Genomic DNA, 10651 nt, shown 5'->3' with positions numbered 1-10651 from the left:
TTTAATAATATTTAACTCAATAAGTATTGTTTCGATTTTATTTTTTGACTTAAGTCAAAATATTACTGTGGGTTGGTTCATTGAGTATTTTATTGACTTTTGTCAACGTCGTGTTAATAGAAATGGTTAAAGTAGTTGAATAGGAGGACCCCTTTACCAAAAAAAAAAAAAGAATAGGAGGACCACTATAACTATAGCCCATGGTAGATTTATCAAGGACGATAAAGATTTATTTGATAATGGATGACTGGTTGCAGGATTTCGAGTTCCATTGTGTTTTTGAGGTCTTTAGAAAATGTGAAAAATATTATTTAATAAATATATATATATATATATATATATATTTTACCTGATAAGTAGAGAGAGGAAGTAGATACGGTCAAAACATGCAAAGTCTTATTTCCTGGCCCATAAAAGTTACTCAAAACACATAGCAACATTATACGTTATTATATGGGGCCTACCATCCAAAACGAAAGGTCTAGGTACAGCCAAGTGGCCGACCAAACAAAACATAGGCTTTATGGTCTTACTGAACTTATTCCAAGTGGGCCAACCAAGAACAAAACAATATGATGTGCTAATCCAAAAGGGTAACAGAATATTAGGATCGTATATTAAAAGGATATGGGCTTAAGTTTTTTTTTTTTTTTTTTTTTTTGTTAAGAATAAATAGGCACATAACAATCAATGGCCCATTAAAACTTGGGCTCCAGAAATCATTTAAGCCCATTAATCCATCCATTTAGACTCTGGGATATTGGTTTTTCTCATTTTCTCTCATGCCCTATGCTCTGATGGTTGAACTTGACCACCTTTGGAATTGTTCCTTCCATTGGCCAACCTGCCATGAATTCCCCCATTGATTATTGTTGATGCTGACTTTGATTCTTCTACATGTGAGACTGGTTAGGCTTCCATTATTATCCATCAAAGTTGGTTTACTTTTGTGGGATTTGATTAGGATTTAACAAGAGTAGAGGTCTAGGCACATGCTATAGGTCTACTCCAACTCCAAGGGCTCCAAGCAGATTTGCAGACGGGAATTAAGTCAACAGAGGCATGGACGGGGAAGGATGGTTGATTTTGTTCCAGAAACCAAGCATTTTTTGTGGCCTTGGGAGGTTTGATAAAAAAATTACTTGAAATTCAACCATATGTTGTGTCATGTTTCAATACTTTTCAGCAATATTTGTGTAGCACAGTAAACTATGTTGCACAAAAAGCCCATGCTTATTAGGAGCTCTCGTGTTTAAGCCTCTTACTATTATCCACTTTCCCTTCCTACCTATTTAAAAAAAAAAAAGTACCAATACTTTTCTATCAAAGTTTCTATTAAGGATAAGTATTTATGATGAAGTTTATACATTTCCTCAAGGATAGGATGAGAGGTCGTAGGAGGAGATATGATAGGTCTGATTGAGTTTATGACTTTGTAGCTTCTCCTTTATCTTTCAATAAAATAAAAAATGCTTCTTTCTTATATTAATTTGATCTTTTATTTTTTTTCATAAAAAAGTATGGGAAAGAGAATCCTGCTGATGTACATAGTTGTACACCAAGACACAGGTAAGTGCGAAAAGACCAAGTTACCTTCCAACCCCTATGCTTTTGCCTAGCCTCCTATTGGCCTAGGTGCTAGCCCATTGGCCGTGCAAGGGGACACAGAGCCTTTGCAAAAAATGTCTTTTTTCTCTTCTTCATCCAATGGCTTTGATATAAAATTTACAAAATCTAGTAATGTCATTGTTTTCATTAAAAAAAAAGGTAATATCATTTTTAATTGAATATATAAAACAAAATGGGACCAGTTTTTTATTAATCAAGATTAAAGAGTATCTCTATAGTCTAGATTGACACTGTGTTTGACATCGTGAAAAGTTATGTGACAATATTGGTTATATGACACATGTCAAATTTCAAATTAATTTAGCCATATATGCTTATGTATTAACATATATCATTGTTTTATCTGTCCATTTTTTCTTGGAATATTATCATTTTTCTAGTTATGTTTTTGAAACTTATTTTTCTACTAGCCACTAGGTCTATCTTGGCTAAAATTAAAAAAACATGAGTTGGGGACCTTCAAGTCCGCCTTTCCAAATGAAAAAAAAAATCAGTTGTATTCAATATATCGTGTGACAAATATTGATGCTTGTATTGAGAAACTCTATACACATATTGGACAAGAAATTTTCATAAAAAAAAAAAAGCAAACCGTGGAAATAAATAATTTTATGGGAAAGATCCCTATCAGGTCATGTAATGCCTCAATAGTTGGGTTGAGACATAAAGGAAGCTAAATGACAACCTCGCTCCTTGTGAAATATGAAAAACCCCTCCCCTATAATTGATGCCCCTACATGGGGGCTCTCATTGGCTCTTCTATATATGCTGCTTGCTTAGAAAACCTTTCTCTAACTTAAAATACCTGAAATGCCAGAACATAGATCTTATGAATTAATCAAATTAATATCAGTGTCGTTATTTGCTAAAGCAATTATCTCGCGGGATGAGATCAAATAGAGGTGATTGGCGGGCAACTAATTGTCCCTATTTAGTTAGGATAAGGCTTTGTTGTTGTGATTATCATTTACTACGTTAGAGAGAGGGAGGGAGAGAGAATGAATTTAAGAGTCTGGAGACCCAGCCAAACCCCAAAGCTATACCTAACATAACCAACGAAATGTTCTCTCTCTCTCCCTTGGCTGCTCCCCCGGTTCTAGCTCTAAAAGGCCCATTCATGGGGGAGCCAAACCCTAGAGCCAAAGCCAACAACGAGCCAGGAAAGTCGGCAACAACACCTGAGATACCTCCACCACCGGCCTCCCGTCCTCAGGTATCTCTCGTCCAACCGTCCAAGAAGAAGAAACAGAAGTCAAGCAAGGTCAGTCGTGTCTTCCGTTCGGTCTTCCGCTCTTTCCCAATTTTGCCAGTCTGCAAGTTCCCCACCCTCTCCGGTAGCTTACCGGACAGCAACCGTATGTCCAGTGGCGCTCGCATCACGGGCACACTCTTCGGATACCGTAAAGGCCGAGTAAGCTTCTCCATGCAGGAGAACCCAAGGTGCCTACCCACGTTGGTGGTGGAGCTAGCCATGCAAACTACTGCATTACAAAGAGAGATGAGCTCCGGAATGGTGAGAATTGCTCTCGAGTGCGAGAAGAGAACGGAGAAGGATAAGATTATGCTTCTAGATGAGCCCTTATGGGCCATGTACTGCAACGGCAAGAAGAGCGGGTATGGGGCAAAGAGAGACGCAACAGATGAGGATCTAAATGTGATGGAGCTCCTTAAGGCTGTGTCAATGGGTGCTGGTGTTTTACCAGGGAACTCGGAGGTTGAGGGTCCTGATGGAGAATTGGCTTACATGAGAGCCCATTTCGAACGTGTTGTGGGATCTAAAGACTCTGAGACCCTTTACATGTTGAGCCCTCAAGGGGATAATAGTCCTGAACTCAGCATTTTCTTTGTAAGGATATAAGAGATTGGAGAAGTACATGTGCGGAAGAGTTGATAGATCCATGTTGCATCTTGGGGTTACCTAGCAGTGGACCACCGTTTCATCTAAAAGCTCGAAGTGTTAAGGAAGGTCAATGTTAACGTATACATCAACAATACCATACAAGGTGAGCTAGCAATGACCCTTGATTACGTGAGAGGAAAGGGAAAGGGTAGGGGTTATGGGGAAAAAAGAATAGATTATAGGGGTTGTTGATGGCTTAGGGTATCCAAGCAGGTGTATCAAATGAGCATTAAGAAACTCTCTCTTTCTCTCTCTCTCTCTCTCTCTCTCTCTCTCTCTCTCTCTCTCTCTCCTCTTTATTTTTCATTGTTGGGTTGATCTAATTGAATCCAACTTTGTATATTTTGTGGAATATGGAAAGCTAACTTTAATTAGAGATTTCATGTAAATGTATGAGCTGAGCCTGAAATCACTTGCCTTCTCAACGATTATAGAATGTGAAATGAAAACGCAGAGTTGCAGAGATACGGAGAAGCTTTGGTGGCTTCATTTTCATGGTTCAAGCACCCCCAGCTGCATTTGTTATGGGGATTCCATGGAACAATGAAAAATAATGGATGCCAATTACGATTTTTGCTGATTCTATGTCATAAATTTAGTTGCTGCCCAAGTTGTAGCCAAGTAGCTATGACCCTATGGCAGCCAAAATAATGGAATCTTAAAAGGCATTTTAGAAAATACAAAAACCTAGGAAGGCATTTGTAAACCCTATGGGAAGTGAATTATTCCATTTCTTTGGTTGCCAAGCTAGGGCTGCAGCTACTACACAAAAATCCTCTACGGGGAGGCAGTGAGCGATAGTGAGGATCCAACGATCGAGGTGCATGCAGGGGCCCTCTAGCCGTTGGATCCTCACTGCCACTCACTGCTCACTGCAGAGGATTTGATGTACCTATTTGGCCACAACTCGGGGAGCAGCCAAATTTTTCCCGAGAAAAAGTGCTATTTAGCTAAATGAGCTGGGAAAAGGGGATGGAACTTTTTGTGTGTAGATGATATCTATAGTTTTATTTATTTTCTAATGTAAGTTTTCAGTAATTTTCATTAGGAAAAAAACAAAAAAAAGGAAAAGTTCTGTAGGTATACTAGCACCTCTGTGCATCTCTTTTCTTTTCACTAGAAATGACCTTGCTACCCACCTATATACGTTGTTAGTTTGTCACACCTCATTAATTCGCTCCCCTATGCCACTTGCTAAGAAAAATCTCTCCTCAAAACAAATTAAGGATGTGTATATGCTTTCTCAGAATAAATTTAGGTCTAGAACGCATTCTGAAACGGTAATATTCCTTATCTTTTTTGCTTTCGTTCTAGATTTGAAATCTACTTTGATAATACATATTAAACTGTGTTTCGATAGATAAATATATTCCAACTAGGGAGGCAATTTTCCTTCACCAATGGTCAAAGAGGATGGCTTGCAGATGGTATTGAGGAATGATGGAAGAGTATTAACATAAGAAACAAAGCATTTATGACACTAAGTAGTGTACTTTTCCTTCACCCATGGTGTAAGAAAACTCTCCAACTAGCAAAGTCATTTTCTTCTTATGAGAATGTATACAACTAGGAGAAAAGAACCCTGCCCAATGCATGTCTCTATGCCTCCATAGAGACGAGAGTGAAAAATGGTGCTCCCCTTGCTCAGATGCCTCCATGCGGCCTTTCATTGGCTTGTGCACTAGCACAACAAGCAGGCAGGGTTCTCTTGTCAGTACAACTAGTACATACAAAGAGTTACTTTCTTAATGTTTCAGGTAAGGGAAGTGGTTCTTTGTCTAAGAGTGGCCTAAGCTATTGTTCTTTGTGTCTATCTCTCTTCCCCCAAAACAAAGATAGAGATATCTTTTTCACTCGGGGAGAAGAGAGATAGACACATATGGGAATGCTAGCATAGACCACGCTCACGAAAAGATTTCTTTTCCTCTTCAATTAGTCAGATATATGGTTGCCGATCGTTCGTAAGTGGGATGTCTAGAGGCATTGCTTTGCCTTGTACTTTCTTCTTTTTTCTCTTCTTCCTCTTCTTTCTTTTTCTCTTTCCACACTGGGATCCATGTTTAGTTGGGATAAGGTTAAATTGTGTAATGGTATTATTTCTTATGGGGGCGCAGCTCCTGTATACTCGCGGGCCAATGATAGTGCATAGAAAAGCATAATCAGGGACATCATTTTTCATTTCACGAGGGCAGACAGGTCATTTCGCCCCATGTGACGCGGAGAGGCACTCCCCCCCTCCCCTCCCATCCCACCCCACCCCACCCCACCCCACAGAAGCAACTTTCTCTACGGATTCCTTATTGAAAGTTAATATATCATGGAAAACGAAGGGTGCCGGCTGGAGTAATGCAGAGACAATCCAGATTCCATAGAGGGTCAAAACTCCAAACTTACAAGCTTCACAGTGTTCAAGTTCCAAACCAAAGTGGTTGCAGCTCTCATGAGAAGTTAAAGATGAGGCAACGGTTATTGTCTGAAAATTTATCAGGAACTTACATTGGCTACAACTTTGCTGCAATCTATCATCTCTGGACTCTTGTAAATGTCTCCTGGTCATGGGTTTGTTGGGAAATCAGAAGACCGCATCAAGCAATATAGCATGAGTAATTTTGAATTAGATTTATGGCCAGAGCCTCCAACATCAGAGATATCATTCGATCAAAATTCCCAATTTTTGCTTCAAATCCCACTCTTTGCCCTCTCTATTCGGTCTTTTCATTTTCATTTTCATCATCGGCATCAGCATCATCATCAGCATCAGCGTCATCATTTTTTAGTGTACTAAATCGACGTCTTCAATCTCTTCAAACATGCCATAACATGAGGCAAGTCTTCCAAATCCAAGCCCATTTGATCACTTCCGGTCTTTTCCAAGACCCATTTGCTGCCAGCCGTGTTTTGAAATTCTCTGCGGATTCTGGGGATATCGACTACACTATCTTGATTTTCAGACACATTGATTTGCCTGATACATTCTGTTTTAACACTGTTATCAAGGCCTATTCCTGTGCCTCTGTCCCCTACCAAGCTGTGGTCTTCTATTTTGAGATGATTCGAAATGGATTCTTTCCCAATAGCTTCACATTCCCACCTCTCGTGAGTGCTTGTGCGAAGTCACAGTCTTCTGAACTTGGAGAGAAATGCCATGGACAGATTGTTAAGAATGGGGTTGACAGTGTTGTACCGGTACAGAACTCTTTGATCCACATGTATTCTTGCTGTGGGTCTATTGAATCTGCTAAGCAGTTGTTTGATGAAATGCCCCAAAGGGATTTGGTATCTTGGAACTCCATTATTGATGGTTATGCAAAATTGGGTGATTTAGGTACTGCCCAGATGCTGTTTGGTGCAATGCCTGAGAGGAATGTGGTTTCTTGGAACATCATGATAGCTGGATATTTGGACTGTGGGAAACCAGGAAATTGTTTAGAGTTCTTTAGGGAGATGATGAATATGGGATTGAGAGGGAGTGATACAACGATGGTTAGTGTACTTACTGCATGTGGCAGGTCTGCTAGGTTGAGGGAAGGAAATTCTGTTCATGGGTCTCTCATCAGAAACTTATTTAGGTCGAGCTTGATTCTTGGCACGGCTTTGATAGATATGTACTCTAAGAATAAGAAGGTGGAATATGCACGAAGAGTGTTCGACAGAATGTCGGAGAGGAATTTAGTTTGCTGGAATGCAATGATCTTGGGACATAGCATTCATGGATGTCCACAAGATGGACTTAATTTGTTTGTAGATATGGTAGGAAGGTTGGACTCGGAAGATGAGCCAAGCGAATGTATTAATACTAAGAACTCATGGACGGAAGGACATCAAGTTCTGCCAGATGAAGTTACTTTTATTGGTATGTTGTGTGCTTGCACTCGTGCTGGATTGTTGTCAGAGGGGAGAAATTTATTCTACAAAATGACCAACATATATAGAATAAAACCCAACTTTGCACACTACTGGTGCATGGCTCATCTCTATTTTAGTGTTGGATTAATTCGTGAGGCTGAAGAAATTTTGTGTACCATTCCGATGGAGGACAATGGAGAGGATTCTTATAATTCATTGTTGTTGAGTGGGTTGCTAGGGTTATGCCGGTTCCAGGGAGATGTGGAGGTGGGAGAGCGAATTGCAAAACGGTTGATTGAACTAGAGCCTCATAATGCATCTCGATATGCCTTGTTGTTGAATGTGTATGCCGCAGCGGGTCAATGGGAAAATGTTGCCAAGGTGAAGGAACTGGCAACAGAAAGTGGCTTGAAAAGAATCCCCGGTTGTAGTCTTCATGACTTGAATGAAATTGTTCACAAATTCAAAGTGGGAGACAGATTACAACCAGGCATGGCAGAGGTCTGCACTATGATGGATGAACTGGTGCAGCAACTAAGGATGTCGACCACCGGTTTTCTTACACAGCTGTAGACAGTAAAACTGGAGCCTAGTCCTAACTTTGATCAATATTTATCCATTTTTGATAGAAAATAATTTTTTGCACTTATATCAAGTCTTTGTTTCTTCTGAATTCATTTGTAGTTCATTTAGTGAAACAAAAGTTGGGTTATGGGAAGCCCATTTCAATGTCCGTATACTGTCTTTTTGTCCTTAGAAGGTCAATCTTTCCAAAAATGAAAAATAAAAGAGGATCAGTTTAAATTGTTCTCTCTCATCAAAAGTGATAGGACTAATCCAGTAGTGGTGACATCCCATCAGCCAGAAAGCATCCATAACTGTAATATTTCGAGTGTAAGTCACTTCTATCCTGTGGTATAAATTGGAATCATTAATTCTTACCTACTAGACTTGAAACGCCCACAGAATAGGGGAGCTTGTGAGAGGAAAATTTGATCCTTCTAGCGGTAAACAATGCTACCGTATTTAGGTTACTGCAACTAACGTAGGAAGTTTTGAACCTGACATTTAAACCACCATTAAAGGACCCTTGTGCAGCCTGAAAGGTCCCAACTCCTTGCCCCAAAATCCCCAGGTTCAGGAGAACAATTTTCCGCAACCTAGGTTGAGCGGACTGTCCTGTACTCCCAGGAACAGTTTTGGCTCATAGTAGTTTTGATGCAGATCATAGCTTGTAAGAGGAAGAGAACAGCCTGCTCTATGGCTGCAGTTCTTCTAAAATTTGACCAGAATTGGTTCAAACTGGGCCATTGGTTCGGGGTTTGGTTCAAGTTACACTCAACTTTAAGCCCCAATGGTTATATGGGTGATGATCTGAGTTCTTGATAATTAGTTGCTTGCGTCCTCCTAAATTCTGGTTTCTCTGTTTCACTGCAAGTTTTTTCTGTGGGTTTGGCTTTCTAAATCTGATTGTCAGGTCATAGAAACACATCAGAGTTGCTTCCAATTGTCTCACAGGTACTTGATTCATGCTTCCATGGATCCAAAGTAGGAATCCTTACATACCCAAGGAACTTTTGAAACCCGTCTTCTCTATCGGGTTCCTTATCGCAAGCGTTGCTCTGTCCGGCACTCAAAACTGTTTTCATTCTAATACGAAGTTTGAACAGAGTTTAGAGAGATGAAAGTAGAACTAGAACTTCCTCAACTTTATATATTTCCGACTTGGAAAGATATGAAATTACAAATTTATCCTTTGTAAGCACTTTTATTTTCCCCCATATACAATTTACCTGTTTATTCCCAACCTGCCCTTTCTAACTATTCCAACACAACTAACCCAGATTTATTAGAACATCCACCAGAATAGGAGAAAATATAAAAACAGATTTAGATAGGGAAAATGCGGAGCTAATGAAGTTTGTAATGTGGAGAGTTGTAGCCTATTTCTTCTTTTTTACTTGACTACCCTCTCAAATTCTACTTCTTGCTCTCTATCATAAGTACTGTTTATAACCAAACCTTTAACCATATTTTTGTATATAAAGAGCTTCCTTAAAAGAGTGTAACTCAAATTTACAGGCTAGAACATTGAGTTCAAAGTACATACTAGGCAAAGATGCAATTTTAGAATTTCAAAGCTCAAATTGAGATTTTGTCATGAACTCTTAACCCTTTTAAAATTTTAACCATAAGTTGAAATTTTCTCCAAATTGCACTTTTTAGGCTCATCGGACAGCTAATCAAGAATCATCGTGATGCATAATCATACATTTGAAAGTTTTCAGGTTGAGTTATAGACAGGAAACCTGTCTGTGGAGGATTTTTTTGATCTATCAAGTCCTTAGTCTGCTTGCATTATAAATCCAGAATGTAGATGTAGTTGTAACTTGTAAGTAATAAATATAAAGTAATCTTTTCATTTTTTTCTTCCATCGAGGATTTAAGAACTGATATTGAAGCATGGATCATTTCCTGCCATACTGATCAGATCAGATCCATGGGCAATGAGTCGGCTGATCCACATACTGTAATTGCCAATCTGGTGAGCAAAAAATGTACCAGAAAGATAGTACATTCAGCATCCAACTCAGGTTTGGAATCCTATATAGAGATTGGGTAGTTCTTGGCCATTCCTTGAAATTGTTTTCTCCATTGGATCAGTTGCTTGATTTACTGTTGTAGGCTTCTTGAGGCTGCTGGTGGTGGATTCTCATCATTTTTCCCCAACTACCAGGAAATAATTGCTACACATGAAGTAGCTTATTTTTTTTGGGTAATCCTTCTTATACACTGCTTTGGAAGAAGCGATCTCTTACCAAGCTGTCTTATTGGATTCTGCAACTCAAGTGTTCAGTAGTGTTAATAGATCTTCTCTTGAATCCAAGTGAGTGTCCTTGCTAAATGAATAAGTTATACTTTTTGTGTGTATTGACGAAGGTACATGACACAAAAAGTCATAGATATATTGTTGACATTACCTCAACTGAAGAAACTTCAACTTTGGATAATATTGTGCACTGTATGTGGCAAGCACTCAAGGTATACAGCAAAAGGTCTGATCTTTCATCCCATGCCCTTGCATGCATGCTATATGTAGCTGTTTATTTTGTTAGATCATCCTTTAGGTCTAATAGATAGGAGCTCCTATTACTTGCTTTCTGCTTCATGCATAAACTTGTGCCAATTTAGGAGATTTAGAAAAGAATAATGGGCCAATGGCTAATGCCTACATATATTTTATTTTGGGTTGGGGAGAGAGGGGGGGGGGGGGGG

At 39.3% G+C, this 10651-nt stretch overlaps 2 protein-coding genes across 2 annotated transcripts; both read left to right on the top strand.

Annotated features, from left to right (window-relative positions):
- The first annotated feature begins 2746 nt into the window (after positions 1-2746).
- Positions 2747-3561, top strand: LOC122074352 (protein MIZU-KUSSEI 1-like). Its single transcript, XM_042639177.1, has one exon. The coding sequence runs from the start codon at positions 2747-2749 to the stop codon at positions 3485-3487; it is 741 nt and encodes a 246-aa protein (XP_042495111.1). The 3' UTR covers positions 3488-3561.
- Positions 3562-5860: 2299 nt separating this feature from the next.
- LOC122073257 (pentatricopeptide repeat-containing protein At3g51320) lies at positions 5861-8179 on the top strand. Its single transcript, XM_042637809.1, has one exon. It carries the CDS (start codon positions 6152-6154, stop codon positions 7946-7948), a length of 1797 nt encoding a protein of 598 aa, XP_042493743.1. The 5' UTR covers positions 5861-6151; the 3' UTR covers positions 7949-8179.
- Positions 8180-10651: the final 2472 nt, after the last annotated feature.

This window comes from Macadamia integrifolia, chromosome 3 (assembly GCF_013358625.1).
Source record: "Macadamia integrifolia cultivar HAES 741 chromosome 3, SCU_Mint_v3, whole genome shotgun sequence".
Lineage (NCBI taxonomy): Eukaryota > Viridiplantae > Streptophyta > Magnoliopsida > Proteales > Proteaceae > Macadamia > Macadamia integrifolia.
The sequence above is the reverse complement of the archived record's forward strand: the minus strand, read 5'-3'. Positions and strand labels throughout refer to the sequence as shown.

Bases quoted from the DNA above. Each gene is read 5' to 3' on its own strand.
- LOC122073257 (XM_042637809.1), top strand. From the start codon at position 6,152: ATGGCCAGAGCCTCCAACATCAGAGATATCATTCGATCAAAATTCCCA.
- LOC122074352 (XM_042639177.1), top strand. From the start codon at position 2,747: ATGGGGGAGCCAAACCCTAGAGCCAAAGCCAACAACGAGCCAGGAAAG.